The sequence below is a fragment of the Sminthopsis crassicaudata genome, chromosome 3 (assembly GCF_048593235.1).
Source record: "Sminthopsis crassicaudata isolate SCR6 chromosome 3, ASM4859323v1, whole genome shotgun sequence".
NCBI lineage: Eukaryota > Metazoa > Chordata > Mammalia > Dasyuromorphia > Dasyuridae > Sminthopsis > Sminthopsis crassicaudata.
In genome coordinates this window covers 599,582,585-599,600,247 of record NC_133619.1, presented here as the reverse complement: position 1 = coordinate 599,600,247, position 17,663 = coordinate 599,582,585, and the positions used below count along the sequence as shown (strand labels likewise).

The following is a 17,663-nucleotide window of genomic DNA, read 5'->3' as shown; positions in this document are numbered from 1 at the left end:
GAATTTGCCTAATGACAAACATTCTGCCTTTAGGTACCTAGAATCTCACTGATGTACAACAGAGATATGCATATACCTGCTGCTGCCCTTGCTGAGTTTGCTGAGTGGTCTGCTGGTTAGCTGAATTACTTGCTGCGGCTGCAGCAGCAGCTTGCTGTTGGAAAAGACTAGCAGGATAGACTCCCCAGGGAGTAACTCCATAATACTGGTGAGGAACCACAGCAGGGCCTAAAATGGTAAAGAAAATTAAATTTAGTTTAAATTAGCAAAAAATGACAATTAGGCATCATGAACAATTCAAAAAGCAAAATCTATCATCAACGAGGGAACCATTAAAAAAAAAAAAAAAAAAAAAAGGTCCCTGTTGTCTTCAGGAAAGTTAAATTTTAATGGGGGAGACAAGATATAACTAGGCACATGCAGATACAGAAACACAAGATAGTATAAAGGATGGGTTATTTCATCACCTTATTAAAGGAAGGAGAAGGGAAATAAACATATTAAGCACCAACTATGTGAAGAATTGCACTAATCACTTAATAGAGTTTCTGGGTGAAGATATGACAGAAGCAAAGTCCATAAAAGCCCTGATAAAACTCTGCACTGTGACAGGCCCTGTGCTAAGCACTGAGTGGTACAAAGAGAGGTAAAAGTCGCCCTTATTAATCTAATTTTGGAAATTATGCAACAATTATATATAACAAAGCAAGAGAGAGAAAGAGTAAATTGGGAATGGTTAACAAAGGGAATGTACCAAAACTCAGGAGAATAGGTAAAGTTTTTTCCAAAAAGCAGGATTTAAGCACAAACTTGAAGGCAGGAGGTGAATCATTCTCTGACAGATAATTTCCAGGAACAGGAACATGGAGTTGATCAATTTGTTTTTGGATACCTAATCTGATCTAGTTAGTGACTGATCTCTTTCTTAAACTAAAACCAAATCATTTTGATGATGATTATTTTGTTAATGGTTTGGGAAATTGTGATCCCAAATGAGTTCCTTTCACTTTTTTAAAGTTACTTCCCTTGAACTTCTTGATTGTTCCAGATGAATTTCATCATTTTTTCTTGTAGCCGAAAAAAAATATCCTTTCGTAATATAAGTCTAGTAGCTCTTCTGTTTGTAGTTTAATTCATTTGCTTGCTGATTAACTCTTGGTAGATTCAAAAATGTTTGTATCACAGCATTTCTATTGAATGCAATATTTTTTCTCATCCGATGAAGTATCATATGGGAATCCTGATGACATATATTAATAATTCACAACTTTGCTAGTTTATTAATTCTACCCTAAATAGTTGACTATTTGGTGTTCTCTGCATAACTTATCACATCATCTGAAACATAATTTTTGCTTCTTCCTAAGTTTATTTTCAATTTTTTATCAAGTTTCGGGAGTGACCTTGTCTTTCACCACATTAAATAGTAGTAATGATAATGGGCATCCTTGAATTAGGTACCCATGATTGTAAAGGAAAGGCATGTAATTTTCTTTTATAAAAAAAAAAAAAAAAAAAAAAAATATATATATATATATATATATACACACACACACATATAAAATATACTCATACACACAAATATATGTAACTGCTTGCTCGTGTTGTTAGATACTATTTAGTATATTAAGGAAAAAATCCATGTCTTCATTATCATTCTAGTAACAAACAAAAAAAGATGTTAGATTTTGCATATCCCCCAAAAAGCATTGCATCATTTACTGATGTGTGTTTTTCCTTATTTATTTAATATATGTGGTTTAATAATCATATAGTCATTACTCTGAACCAAAGCCACATTCCTGGTCTAAGTCCAAAACAGTCACTGCATGTAATCTATTTTCATTAGTGTTAATGAACACTGGTATACCAATCTATGATTTTCTTTCTCAGTATTGTCTCTGATTACCAGAAGCAGTGAGGGATCACAGAATAAGATTAGAAAGATCCCTTCTTTTACTTTTTGCAAAGTTATAAATATTAGACTAATTCTTTGCATATTGGATTAAATTTACTTGCAAATCCTAGTTCATAAGCTTTTTCTTTATAAAGTCTTGGGATTTTTTGGTGAGGTAATTAGGGTTAAGTAACTTGCATAGGATCTGAGGCAAAATTTGATCTCAGGCCCTCTTTACTCCTCATATGGTATTCTAACCACTTCAAAATCTAGCTGCCCTTGGAAAGTCTTTTATGATTGGTTGATTACATTTTTTTTTTAATTGAGGTATTTTATTGCTTTTGTTATTCTGGGCACTTTATAATATTAAAGTATTCACCTATGTCATCTAATTCTGATAACTGCTTTGAACTCTCCTTGAGTTTTTATTTTTTATGTTTTTTAAGCATCGTGTTTCAGTTAGTCTAGATTGGTCTAGATTTATAAAATTTCCTGCGAATTTATTTTTTTTCCTGATGAAAGAGTATAGAAAAACTAATAAAAAGTAAAAAATGGCTTAGTTACATCCCAAGTTTTGGTATGTTGTCTCAATATTTCCTTTAATGAAATTTTCTGTCATTTCTATATTTGTCTTTTAACTTCCTAGTTCTTTGGGATTTAGTTATTTTGTCTGTAATTCAATTCTAACTTTCTTCAAAGGCCTTTTCTTGAATGTAATTTTTATGAGATTATGATTACTATATTTTTCTACAATTTTTTTTGGTGAGATAAATGATTAACATCTATAAAAGTACCACGGCTAGGTGTGAAGTCAATAGTTCATTTCTATTGCGACTCAAAATTCAAAAGAGATCTATCACCAGTAACTAAATTTCCCAGATTGATTCAGAGCTTTAAATGCATTCTTGTTTGTCTTTTGGCTAGATTTTCTTAGATTTGAGGGAAGTACAATAAGGTATGCTGCTCCTTTAGCTTGGCAATTTAATTAACTTTCTCAAGTATTTAAAAGGAGGCAAGGGGAGAAGGGAAGAGTGTTTGGTGCTGATTTTGATTCTTGATGGTGTCTAGATAAATATCTGCCTATATTAATTGCATTTATCAGAAAACATGCTTGTTACCACTAGTTTTTTGACAATTTTTCTATTTGACTAAATTTTTATAATCTTTCTAGTTGATTCTAATGTTCTCTATATAGATTTCCATATTATCTGCAAAATAAAATGATAATTTTATTTCTTCTTTCTCTAGACTTTTCTCCTATGCATCTCTTTTCTGGAAGTACTGCAAAAGCCAGTAAGTCTTACACTGTGTTAAACAAACAGTAATGGTGATAATGGGCATTCTTGAATTGAGGTGAAACACCTAAGTTTGCTTTAGACCTTATTTTAACACCTGGGTATCTTCATGTTTTTAATTTTTTATGAACACTACATTGAAAGATAGTGCTTCCTATTCTACCAAACTATTCTCTACTTTATTCAAGGTTAATATTTCTTCATCCCCGCCATCTTTCTTATATTTTTTTCCCTCTTACTTCCTAACTGTGTGACCCTGGAAAAGTCACTTAACCCCAATGACCTCAGCAAAAAAACAAAACAAAAAAAATCAACAACAACAAAAAAGTATTTTCCCCTCTTTTTGAATCCTGTCTTTTTTTTTTTTTTTAAATGCTAAATATATGCAACCTATAAATAAAGAGGCCAGTCTTCAGTCTTCCTCTCATCTCCAAGATTCATCACTGATGGTTTTTCATTTAATCTCTTTTTTGTACTCTCTCTTCCGATTTGGAGTTTGGTTTATTTGAGCTGTCAGAAAAGCTTAGAGAGAGGTGAGTAAGGAAAATATTCAGGACACAAGGCATAAGCAGTAAAAGGGTACCAACTCAAAGGAGTATCATCTGAAAGAACAGCAAATAGTCCAGTGTAAATGGATCCTACTACACATAAGAGAATAAAGTGTAAAGAGACTGGAAAGGTAGGAATAATAAAGGATGTGAAGGAATTTAAATTACAAATAACTTATATTATTGAGCAAGAGCATGAAATGGTCATTTCATGACTGAATTTAGAAGGTCATTTTGATAGCTCAATGAAAGTTAGGCAGAAGTGGTAAGACATAAGGCAGAAAGAATTGAAAGGTTATTAGTAGTCCTTAAGCATGAGATGATGAAGACCTGCACCAATGTGAGAGCCGGATAAGTGAAAAGAAATAAAGGAGTAGTGTGAAGTAGAAATGATGAAAGACAGACTGAATATGTGGGATAAATTTAAGTGAAGAATTGAAGATGACACCTGGCTTGAGAGCCAGAGTCCCTAGTAATACCCTTGACAATAATAGCAAAGTTCAGAAAAAGTGCGAGTTTGGAGGGAAAGAACATATGCTCAGTTTTGCACATGTTACATGTTAAAAATTTTAAGGTGCATCCAGTTGAAGATGAAAGACTGCAGGCCCAGATAAAAGATAGAGTTGGACAAATAGATTTGAGAGTCACCAACCTGGAGAGGACTGAACCCATGGGAACTGAAAGGGTTGCCAAGTGAAACAATATACATGGAGAGGAAAGTTCATATTTCATAGGTGGTGAGAGTATTCTCTCTCTCATTCTCTCTCTCTCTCTCTCTCTCTCTCTCTCTCTCTCTCTCTCTCTCTCTCTCTCTCACACACACACACACACACACACACACACACACACACACACACACACACGAAAATCCTTTGCAAGTTGACAGAAAAAGAATCATCAGTCAAAGTACAGAGACACAGAAACCTAGAGGAAAAAAAGAGTTATCCAGGAAAAAAGAGTGATCAATAGTGTCAAAGGCAAGCAAAATATTCAGAAAGAGGAGAACTGCAAAAAATACATTAGATATGCCCATTAAAGGATCACTAGTAAAAACAACTTAAGAACTAAAGAATGAGCAACTACAATTCCAGGACCAATAATGAAAGAAACCACCCACCTTCAGTCATGAAAAATACTCAACGATACAGTATGAGGCATATAGTTTGCATGCATAGTCTTTTGCATGACTATGTCTACTGCCTTTAAAAACTTTCTCCTCTCTTGCCTCTTCTTTTTCTTTTCCAAGAGGGTGGTGTAAGAGAAAGAGAAAATGGATTTTTTTTTTCGTTGAAAAACTTATAAAGTAAGAAAGGATGCTAAGGTAGACAGTTTTTGAAAGAAGTTCTGCACAGAAAAGGAAAGACACACATAGTAATGTAATTAACAAAAATGATCAGCATGAGATGATGGTTGGTGGTTGGTTGGTTAGTGTTATTGTTTAAAGGATGGAAGATGCATGGACTGTAAGTGCAGTTCAAAAAGGAGCCAGTACAAAGGTGGAAACTGAGAATTAAACTTAGAGTGAAGATGAATAGGGGTGAAGGGATATAGAAATGGTCATTAGAAAGGTTGCCCAGGTAATCTGAAGGATATTCTTTTAATGTGTGGTCATTATAGTTTCCAAAGGACTTTCTTCCTATCTTTTCTAGAACTCTATGAGATAGACCTTTAGAGATGCAACAGCCTCAGAGAACTAAAACTGTTGGTGGAAGCAAATTTGTCTATCAACTTCTGAGCAAAAAATAAAGACATGCTATTCATGTTTGCAAAACATTAGAACAGGCTGGTAATGCACTCCACATATAAATGGTGATCACTTCTGTGAAATCCACATCTACAGTAGTGCAGAGAGAGGGAGCTAAGAAGGGTTTTGACTTTTATAATACAATAACATTTTACTTTAAAACATAAAGAAATTAATAATCCTTTTTGGATAAGTCTTTGAGATGTTAAGGACTCATACCTGACCTAAACCCATCCCCAATTTAAGTAAAAGTACCAGAGTAGGTTTGATGGCCAACCAAGTCTCACCCAAAACATTGCTGGAGGAGTTTTATGCTTTTCAATGTGATATTTCTTAATGGCAGACAGACAAGATAAGCTATTGAATGAAAAATTAATCAAGCCCAAGGGAAAACCTCAGAGTTTCCAGACTACATCTATCTCTGTGACTCTGCACATGGATGCAAAATTCTGGATGGTCCCAGCAAATTAGATAAAAGAAAATCTACACTTTTCTCTTATTCTTACAAAATGCATATATATTATTTTACAAGAGATATAGATTTGGGCAAAATGTAAGATTTCTTAATTATTTAGGGAACCCTGAAATTCCTTTGTAGAACCCAACAATCACAAAATATTTCAGCTGATTTTTTACAATGGAGATAATAGATTCTGAATTCATGTGTTATCACAGACTCTTTCCCATGCTTTCCCTCTTCATTGCTGCTTGATAGTTTCCCTGGCTTGCTTCAAGACTTTAGTAAAAACAAAAGCTCACACTCTGTCTCTGCCCCTCAGCCCATTTGCCATAACCTGGTGGGCCACATAAACATCCTCAGCGGGCCGCATCTGGCCCATGGGCCGTAGTTTGAGAACTCCTGCTCTAAAATCAAATCCTACTTTCTACAAAAGGGCTTTTCCTATCCTTACCCTACTCTTCACTCCCTACTAGTCACTTTGTTCTAAGAGCTTATGAGTTAGTTCTAAGGTATACAAAGTGCTGTATAAGAAATTTTAGAGCAATCTAAATACTGTCTCCTCCATTAGACTGAATACTCTTTGAGGGTAGGGACTATGTTTTTTGTCTTTCTTTGTATCTCCAGTGCTGGGCACATTGTAAGTACATTCTATATATAAGTAGACTGCCTCACTTACATACCGTCTAACCTCCTTGTATCATATTAATGGGGGGAGGAAAAAAAACCCAGAAGCCAAGAGATTTGAAATGAATTTGCCTAAGACATAGAAACACTGACAACATTCATAAAAATATAGTGTGGGGGAGTTCAGATTTTTTTGTTTCCATGAAGAAAAATTGCTTCAAGCACTCCATCTGGCTCAGTTTTTGAGTACATATAGCAAGGTTTTCATCACCAAACTATATTCTCAGTGAGGGCAAGTGTGTCATCATCGCCAGAACTTGGAAATCTGAGAAGCTGCTCTTCATCTAAAGCAACATTTCTTTGAAATATTTGTTCTGCAAGGGATGTGGATAAAAAAAAAACTACTGAGAGCATCCAATCAACTCTTTCTGCATTTTCACCCTTATAATATGGCAAAGCTCCCCCTCAAACTAAACAGGAATGGCTTCAGAAGCAGACTAGAAATACTCACTCTTTCCTAGCCTGTAGGCCAGATACAGACAACAAAAACTAGCTGCCTCAAACTTAAAAACATTTAAGAATCTACATTAACATTTCAAATGCCAGAGTTATTTAAAATATTAAGTATTTCCTTTCAAATCACTCACCTGTAATAAGAAGTAAAACACTTAAGTTTTCTTGCCAGAAAGCACCAAGATATAATATTAATTCTTTCAAATCTGATCATCCCAAAAAATTACTGATTGCCCAAAATATTTAATTCATCCAAACAAACCCATTGGACCAAACTTAAACCTGTACTAAAACTCTTGAGGATCCTTTGTTTATCACATAAAATAGCCCTTGGTATGTTGTCAGAGGACTATAAAAAAGAAAGGCCCACAAATCAATAATACACCACTGATTATTTTCAAAAATCCTTTGAGCATTAAGACTGAAGTTGACAATTAGAACCCTGGCTCTTAGTATGATATCCAAAGGAACAAATCATTAAACACTGATAATATAAAAGTAAGGAAGGAAGACAAAGACTTATTAAGTATTTATTACTTAACAGAAACAGTACTTAAATTATTAGTACTTTATAAATAGAATCTCATTTGTTCCTGACAACAATCTAGAAGAGAGGTGCTATTATTATCCCCATGGAATGGGGGAAACTGAGGCAAAGAAAAGTTAGGTGACTTGTTCGGGGTTACACTTATAATAAAAATGTGAGCCTGGATTTGAATTCAGTATCCCTGACTCCAGACTGTGTGACCTATCCAATGCACCACTGCCTGCACTACTTCTGAAAAAGAAACTATTCTGCTTCAAATGTATGAACCAGACAAAATGAATTCACAATCAATTCCATAGTTTATAATCACCAATTAAACTATCTCAGGAAGATGAAGCTTCAACGCAACTATTATTCTGTAATGTTCAAAATGAGTTTGGATAAGATATACCCTTGAAGACAATTGAGAGAGAAATATAATTATTTTGCCATAATGTAATCATTTCAAAGCAAAGTGAAAGAAAGGAACACACTCAAAGAAATGTAGGTGTCTCACCTAGAGTAGCTGCTGCAGCCAGTCCTGCTGTATAAGGATCCGTCCCTGGAGGTGCGGCACTGATGATGTATGGATTGGGGACAAATGCAGCGGGAGCTAGACCTGCTGAAAACATACCTGTCAGTGAAAACAAACTTGACTAGAGCTGCAGCCCTACCTGAGAGCTCTGCAGGAGCTGGGGCAATAACCCTGACCTGAAGGAAAGGAGGACAACATATCTTGTTGACTTTAATGGCATGTATATGGGTGACATTTCCCCCTTACTAAAGAAACAGCAGTACTGATATTTCTAAAATTCAGCACATTTACTTAAATATTTTATTTTCATTTTGATCTATCCGCACTGTGGTTTTCTTAGTTTAGGAAATTCTCTGTACCAGTGTCAATCTATATATGATTTGAAATGACAGAGGTACACAGGGGCTTTGCCAGGGTCATTTGCAAAAAGCAGGATTTTTAACCCAGCTTTGTTCCATACTGAGGCTGGGTCTCTATTCAACATGCAATATCACCACTTATGGAGGCAGAGGAGGAGAGACGTGCAGCTGTAGGCGCAAACAAAAAAGTGCCAATATCTTACAAGACAGTAACAACAAAGATTTTAACAAAGTTTGGGGCAAAAAATATATATAAACTGTTCAAATCTGAAGATACTTTTCATCAATTTTTTCCTAAAAGGAAATAAAGTTTTAATCAAGGTTAAAAGCTCCACAACATTATTATTATAATAATCCCTTTGTTGAATTGGGAGCCATCAGGTAAAGTAGATCTGATTCTCAATTAGTGCATTTCCATTATATAGAAGCACCAGAATAAGACAAATAAAAAGATAAATATTTCTTTCATCTGTAATTTCTTTATACAATATTTTAAGGTTGGCAATGTTATTTCAAATTTTTTAAAAACCTGGACTTCTAGTATCTTTTCCCTCAATCTGTTCTACAGAAACTGAAAGAACAACATGATAAGAGAGGAGAGGGGGCTTGAGATTCAGTGAAAACATAAAAATGACATGATCCTAAAATCAGAATAGGTGGGGTAGACAACAGGGTATATGTATTTTGGAGGAAGCCAAGATATTGTCTGCCTTCTTGATGTTCTTCCAGGCCATCTTGTTTTATGAAGGGCAAACTGAATTAGTGGTATGAACTACTGATAAATGATAGGCAAAGAGATGTAATTTTGATCAAAAAGAGCTGGAGTCAGCCAGTGACCTCTGCTAAGTCTAAATCTGGGAATCTAAAAAGTGGTGATAGAAGACAAGAGTTTAAAAATGGAAGAAACATTTCACTCTTACCAGTGTACGTTCTACAAAATCAGAGTTGGAGAACAGCCCTACTAAGGATGGAGAGGATATCATGGTAGAAGGTGGGTAAAATGGACACAGCTTCTAAGGTATGATTTTCATGAGGTTTATTATCAATGTAAAGGAATGTATCCTTTTAGGAAATTCCCAACCACAATCCAATTATACTTCAGTGGTTCATAAATATGATATACAAAACCAAGTCCTTCAGTAAGCAAAATGTTGCCATATGAGATCTAGGCAAAGCAAATCCTAGCATCCAATTCTCTTATTAATGTACCTTCTATTACTTTCCCACAAGAAAAGAATGCTACTCAACATCATGTCCCCTAATTGAGAGAAATCATTACTATGCTATAATCTCAGTGAGAATAAATTTGTCTTCAGAGACAATAACATTTTGAAAATTTTAGCCTAACGGACAATTAGAATTTAGCAAAATTGATCATTAGCTAGGTAAAAATCTTTGAAGATGAAGTGAAATTTTCCAGAAGGGGTTTGAAATACCCAAATGTCCTCTTTCTATACAGGCTTGGCTGTTGTTGGATTGAGTAGAGGTCCGCTATCATTAGCAGTAGATGCCTACAGAAAAAGTGCATGCTGTTGACAGACTTACCTATGTGAGGCTGATGGGCGGCGGCTGCCAGGGCATACTGTTGTTGCTGGGCAGCTGTGAGCTGTTGAACAGCAAGGGCATTCGGTCTTTGGAAGAGCTGAGACAGAAGAAACAGGACATGTTGAAGGAAATAAGTCTGCCCAATGAAAGAATTCTACAATTTCCCTATTAAAAGAAATGTTTACAAAACAGAATTTGTTAAGCTTTAAATGTAAGTTTGAAATGACAACCTACATAATCCATAACCTATAATTTGCTGGCTCCTAACATGCAGGCAAAAGAAAATCTTCCAGATAGGTAATGTTTACCTGTTTCCCTTTTCTTTTTTCCCATCTCCCAAAACTCTCATTTGCTTGGCAAACCAAGTCTTTCTCTACAAAGGTCAAAATCATTGCAACATCTCATATACTAGGAAAACTCCCAATATCACTTTGTTCTATATTCTTGGGCAATTGGGAAAGGGATGCACAACTTTCCTACTCTATTCATCCATGACAAAATGATTTTACAAGTTTTTTGTTTTGTTTTGTTTTTTTAATTCTAGCTTCAGGAAAAAAGTAGAAGTAGGCTAAAAATTTATACTTGTATTTATTTATTAGTAGCTTAATAAAATATATTTCTTATATTTACTGATGATCTAACTACTTCCTTTAGCACCAAGCAGAAAATTAAAAGATTATTCTTATATGATGATAACAGGTTAAATAACTTTGAAAACTATTTTTAAAAGACTAACCATGTGACACTTTAACAACAACAAATTACAAAGTACAATCAACTTCATTATGATAATGATACAAAGAATCAATCACTCAACAAAGATTAATGATTACTATGTATTGGGCACTGTGCTAGATGCTAGGCATATGCAAAAAAAAAAAAATGAAACAATAGCAATTTTCAAGAAGCAATAACATTCTATTGAGAGAAACAACATGGATATAAATAAGTATACAAAGAACAAATCCATACACAAATTAATTGGGAAGAAAGAACACTACCAATTGGAGGGGATCAAGAAAGGCTTCCTATGGAAGGTGATATGTGTGTTACCTTAAAGAGATAGGCTCTCTGAGGCAGAGATGGGAAGAAAAATTAATTTTGGGAATGGGAGATTGCAGAAAGAGGGAAGTGTGGAAATATAAGATGAGGAGCTGAAAGGTTGCTATAGTTTGGTTAGACTACTATGGCAACTACATAACTAGGTGAAGGAGAGATAGAAGAAAAGAGAATGGAGGCAGGTCAAACAAGCTAGAAGGCTATCATTGAGTAACAACAATCATTGGAACTAGATGGAAATGTGAGTGGAAAGAATGAAACAAGATATCAAGATATGGAAGCTATTTGGTTAGTAGGACAAAGAGCAGAGAAGAATTGAGGCTAATATGACCTTTCATACCCGGGTAAATAAAAGAAGGGTTGATACCATCAACAGAAATAAAAATTGAAAGGGTATTTGTTTTTTGTGTACTTTTTTTTTTTTTTTGGGGGGGGGAACTAGTTTAGGGAAAAGATATAAAAACTTCCATGTCAGACATGTTAAAATGCTTATGGGATATACAAGTAGAAAAATCCAGCAGATAGTAATTTAAGGCTCCAAGGTCCGATATGCAAATTTGGGACTTGTCTATGGGTGATGACAATTGAGCTGATGCAATCATCAAGAGGGAAAATACAGAGAGAAGAGAGAGAAGGGGGAAGGGAGGGAAGGAGGGAGGAAGGAGGGGAAGGAGAGAGGAGACAGAGAGAGAAAATGAGAAAGAGAGAGAGAAGAGGGAAAGGGGGGAGAGACAGGGATGCAAAGACAGAGACACAGAGAAAGAAGCTAAAGTTGAGAAGGGGTAGAAAATATTCAAAAGATGGTGATGATCAATAATGTGAAAAGCTGAAGAGAATCAAGAAAAATGGGAAAGGATAAAAGGCCTGCAGATGGAGCAATTAAAAGATTTTAAGTAATCTTGAAAAGAACAGCTTAGTTGAGGAAAAGGGGACAGTATAAAAGCATAAAAAATGAACAAAAGGTAAAAAGAGTAGAAACATATAAGATTTTGGCTGAAGATATAAGGATGACTTGGAAAAAGGTGACTTGGTCATATTTAGCAGCAGAAAAGACAACAGTGGAAAAGAAGAGATGACCCCCCCCAAAAAAATTAGGAGAGAAAAGCGTAGAGCAACACAGAAAAGAGAAAGGAGGAAGAATTGAATCAAAGGTGAGTCTTAGAAAAGAGATAGATCTCCATCCTTGAAAAGCAGGATAAATTGAGATATGATCAAAAAAGGGAATGATGAGATATAAATAGGAAGCTCATAAGCTCATGGACTTGAAAGTTGGAAGGGACATTAAAAATCACCTAGCCAAATCAACCCATTTGACAACTGAGGAAACTAAAATTGAGTGAAATTAAGAGATTTTTCCAAGATCCCCAAGACACTGAGTGGAAGTGCTGGGTTTAAAATCAAGCACTTAAACTTCACAGCTACGTTTTTTTCACTCGACCCTGACAGATGGTTTCTAGTAGGAAGCAAAGGCCCATGATGAGTGGGAGAAAGAAAAAAGTAGTCTAGCACACGAGGAGAAAAGAGGTCTGGAAATCAACACATATACATCAACAGAATTAATCAGGAAAGAATAAAACAGCTGTCATGAAGCAGCAAAAGCCAAGAAAAAGTTAACTAGCATAAACATATCTTTTACCTGGCCACAACGGTGGCATCCATTAATATCATATAGAAGCAAGCAAGCAAACAGAAGGGGAAAACACAAGACGAAGCACTAATGACAGAACAAGAGTTTAAAGAGAAATAATTCTAAATGAGGAACCCCAAAATAGAAAAATACGCCCTGAGTCTGATAGCCTTTACTATATCAGCACTAAGTACAAATACTTTTATTTAAATTCTACTTACACAGATTTTGGAAACAAAGTATTCCTATTTAGTTCATTTTCCAAATGAGTTCCTTAATTGTATTTAAAATAATGCCAAATGGTTAGAAAACCATTCTCTGAAGCTGTGACCTTTTCAAAGTGGTACCCAGTTCCTCATTCACAGAAGGCTAAGTGCTAAGGCAGTGATCTTCAAACTTTTAAAATAGGGGTCCAGTTCACTGTCCCTCAGACTGTAGGAGAGCCGGACTATAGTAAAAACAAAAACTCACACTCTGTCTCCACCCTTCAGCCCATTTGCCATAACCTGGCAGGACACATAAACATGCTCAGTGGGCTGCATCTGGCCTGCAGGCCGTAGTTTGAGAACCCCTGTGCTAAGGTATAAATAAGGGACTGGGGAACCATTTGGTACAGACACTCTCTTCAAAGGCATCCATCATTCTACAAAAAGAGTGCCATCATTCTACAAAAGGGGCTAACTTGTGGTAGTCAGGAACATGCTGTAAGATTATAATGATCAATACCCCCCCAAAAAAAGGATATTTTTTTATATTTTTTCTTTATAGAGTAAAAAAAAAAAAAAAAAAAAAGGACATTAAGCTGTGTATAATATAATTCTACAGTTCAGTGAATACAATTGCTCAGTGAAAACTAATTGGAAATAGTTTTCTGCTTCTACAATTGGGGTCTACTAAGAAGAGCTGACTGGTGGGAAAATAGAATTAACAGATAACAGATTATACTACCGATTTCCAGGTCCCTTCTTACCCCATAAATTTCTCTAGAAAGAAAAACATCAAAGAAATAAAAATACTTGGAAAAGTAAAAGTCACCACAGAAATAACAAGCATTATGAAGCTGCATTTTTGAGAAGTTTCTATGATTTTTTTCTAACAACAAATTATGTGGGGGAGGGTGGGAAGCTTTTTTGCTTACAAAGATGCTTTGTATACACCTGAAATACTCAACATCCCATAGAAGAAAACTTCTGAGTGGCTTGCCAAATTATTACCATTTCCCCCAGGTTAAAGGACCATCTCAGTTGGGTCTACTACCTACATACATGTCCATGCTGCCAAGCTTAAAATGCAAAGTGGCATTCTTTTGACATTTATTTCATCCTGGGGTTTAAAAAGAATGGGTGGCTACATAAGAGAAACATCTAAGAGTACAATAATTGTTTTTAACAATTTAATTTCTAAATCTTTTATGTTTAGCATGATATTCCTCCTACTTAAAAAAAAAAAAAAACTTCCATTAGACTACTCTAAAGTTAAATAAAATTTTAAATTAAGTACAAAGAAAAAGTGCTCTCTAGCAATGATGTGAAAATTCAACTTGAGTTTCGGTTGGTACATAGAAAAAAGAAATATATTTAATAATATAAAATAATGGATGGCAGATAGATGTAATTGTGTAATTCTATAGCTACTTCATAAAATCAGTTCAACCAAAAAATCTTTTATATACATTTTAAAAGTCAATGCATAATATTGATGAAAAATAATATTCACATCCACTGGTGTTATAGGAACTTCCAGAAGATGAGTTTTAGAGGGAAAATTCCATTAAGCCATTACTAAAATCGTCACCAGATTGTCAAAATATTCTTCTACTCCAAACTGAGAACAGACTTAAGAAGCTTTTAGAGCATAATCAGAATGACTAGAAGAATGGCTCCCATTAACGATAAAACTTTGAATCTAACTTCATATATCATATACATTAAATTTGTATCAGAATGAGGAAAAACTACCTTTCCCCCATGTTAATCTTAGCACACGTTGCGTGCTCACTGAGCAAGCAGCCAAGATGAACAACATGATGCAAAAAACAATGATCATTACTAAGTCAAAATTCTAGAGAACTTATTTTCTGAATTAATGAGTAGGCAGGTCACAACATTGTAAGTTATCCTATTTAAAAAATTAAGACAAATTTCACAGCAGCCATTGACAGTAAATATTAGAAACAAATGGCAACCTCAGTAAGCATGCAAACAGACAAATAGCAGCCCACATAGAAATCCACAAATAAGAGAGAGACATTGCCAAGCTATCAGATCTTGGCCACAAATCACCTACATCAAATCTAAACTTGTCTTCCTTGTAAGGCTCTACAAAAGCAGATATCAGTCCAGCTCTCTTCAGCATAGGTTTTTGTCTCTCAAGAATCAGGATTCTGCCTCTACTTTCTTAGCACTTTTTCCCAACTCAATGGAGACACATTGACAGTCTATATTATGTTATAGTGTATTATATTATATTATATTATATTATATTATATTATATTATATTATATTATATTATATTATATTATATTATATTACATATGAGTATATATTATATTCTGACTCATAAACATTTCTTGTCTCAAGGATATTTTAAGCCCAGGAGCAGGGATACTGCCTTTGTGTTCCTATCAGACTGGGTACAGTATTTAAATGTTAAATGATGGTCACTTCACCCCAAATCTTTTAGCAGTGCAAACTGGGCCTAAATAGTATCTTATCTGTCATAAATAGTAGTTCGTTCATTACATTTTTCTTGCACATTCCAGCCTTCATTAAAGTTTCCTTATTTGAAATTAGTATATAAATGATTGCAATTAAACAGGCAATCTTCATCCTAAATAAGGACCACTATCCCTTTCTTCCTTCTCCCCTCCACAAGGTACTATCTGCCTCAAATCCCTTCCCTGAACCAGCTGCAACTTCTCATACCACTCTCTACAACAGAGAAAGGTAGCAGTACTGAAAGTAGTTTGGAGAAAGAAAAAGAAGGAAAGACTAGTTAGTAGTTCCATAACCACTTGTTGACTGTTCTCACCCCCATCCCATCGTAGTCACTAGATTTCCCCATTTCATCTCCCCACCATCACTCCAATCCTGCTCTTCAACAAGGAGCCTGCTACCACTTCAACAACATATAAGGATAAGGAATGAATCCGTAATCCCGCTCTGAATTTAAGTATCATTCCCAACCAAACCTGTCAGCTTCAAAAGCATTTTTTGAAATTGTCGGAGATGGCCCAGTACATAAATATCTGATGACCAGACTTTGGGGACCTAGATTGAGACACTAAGCACTATGAATAATATTGTTTCAATAGGAAAATACATTCCACATTCCAAATGGCAGATTTACTGGGCTGAAACCCAATCCAACATCTTTAGTCTGCCTACAAAATATTTGACATTTTTCACTATTTCAAATATCAGCCTTATCACTGCAATGATAGTAATGATCTTGTGGATTATATTTTCTACTCCTTCTGGATTCTCTCTGGCTCCCAGCACAGGAATCTGGTCATTGATATCGAGAATAAGTTTAAAAGCCCTTTGTTATAACCCTCTAAAGTAAATAAGTAACAACAAACCCTAACAATTAAACCAATCATTTGCTCAATGCTCAAACTACTGAATCTGGGAGTCAACTCTCCATAATCTGGCCTGGTCCTAGTTCCCTAACTTTATTACCCATTATTTTCCATATAATACTCAGTTCTAGTCAGGTTGCCCTATTTAGAGTGCCTTCAGTACCCTGTGGTCAGTCAGATTTGAAGGTCATTTTTACTGCTTCAAATTGGGAATGTCTTTCCCTTTGCCCTCCACCTAGTCATTTTTCAAGGTCTAGTTGAAGACCCAAACCTTGATAAACCTAATAGGGCTTGTTATTCCAGACTTGTTCCATCTCTCTTCCTCCTCTAATGTAAAACACCTATTAAGATTCTAGACTCAACCCCATACTTTTTCATGACAACATTTCTATCTAATCTTTCCCAAATTCATCATCTCCTCCTCATCTGAATTCATATCATTTATTGATTTCACTCTCAGGGCACTAAAAACATGCTTCTATTTACCATTTTTAAAATCTCACATGATAAAGACTGTAAGCTGCTAAAAAGTAGTTATTTCTCCCTCAGGACAAAGCAAAAAATAAATAAAAAGTTAAAGTAAACTTTAAAATGGGGCAATAAACTAAATCAGTTAAAGCCTAAATATCTCAAAAGGAAGCAAGAAAATCTGATTCTGAAGGTCTTAATACAATGATTAAAAGAAATACTAGAGCATGGGAAGCCACAAAAGAAAATTTAGTATGTAGCTTAATGAATGAGGACACTTAAAATTTCATCCAAGGTGTAAGTCAACTACCTTTAGGACAAAGTCTGAGAGATCTAACTCCACTTGTTGTCCTGGAATTTTGTTGTCCTGTATATTCTGTGGAATCTAAATATAGAATTTTAGAATTGGAAGGGACCAAAATAGGTTGGCATATATCTATTACCATGATACAAGTGCACCATCACTAAGAATTAAAAAAAAAAAAAAAAAAATCAAGCTAATCCCCAGCAATACTGTTTTTAGGTCTCTGACTCAAAGAGGCAAAAGAAAGAGGAAAAGGACCCATACATACAAAATATTTACAACATTTTTTATTGTGGTAGCAAAGAACTGTAAACTAAGGGAGTGTCCATCAATTGGGGGATGGCAAATCAAGATATGACATATGAATGTGAAAGAATACTATTTTGTTGCTTTAAAAAAATGGAGAATGCTTTCAGAAAAACCTGAGACGACTTTTATGAAATAATGCAGAGTGAAGTTAACAGAACCAAGAAAACAATGTATACCATAACAGTAATAGTGTAGAGACAAACAACTCTGAAAGACTTATGAACCTTGATTGACAAAATGACTATCCACAATTCTAGGGAATTTAAGATG

At 34.9% G+C, this 17,663-nt stretch overlaps 1 protein-coding gene and 1 non-coding gene across 2 annotated transcripts in view; both read right to left on the bottom strand.

Moving 5' to 3' along the window:
- The window catches only part of PUM1 (pumilio RNA binding family member 1), a 169,998-nt gene that overhangs the window by 52,438 nt on the left and 99,897 nt on the right, over positions 1–17,663 (bottom strand). Inside the window, 3 exon segments of the mRNA XM_074305535.1 lie at positions 77–228; positions 8,125–8,226; positions 10,047–10,143. Of these exon segments, the coding sequence (XP_074161636.1) occupies positions 77–228; positions 8,125–8,226; positions 10,047–10,143 (351 nt within the window).
- Positions 6,798–6,883, bottom strand: LOC141565237 (small nucleolar RNA SNORD103/SNORD85). Its single transcript, XR_012488915.1, has one exon. It is a non-coding gene; the product is annotated as a small nucleolar RNA SNORD103/SNORD85 (small nucleolar RNA).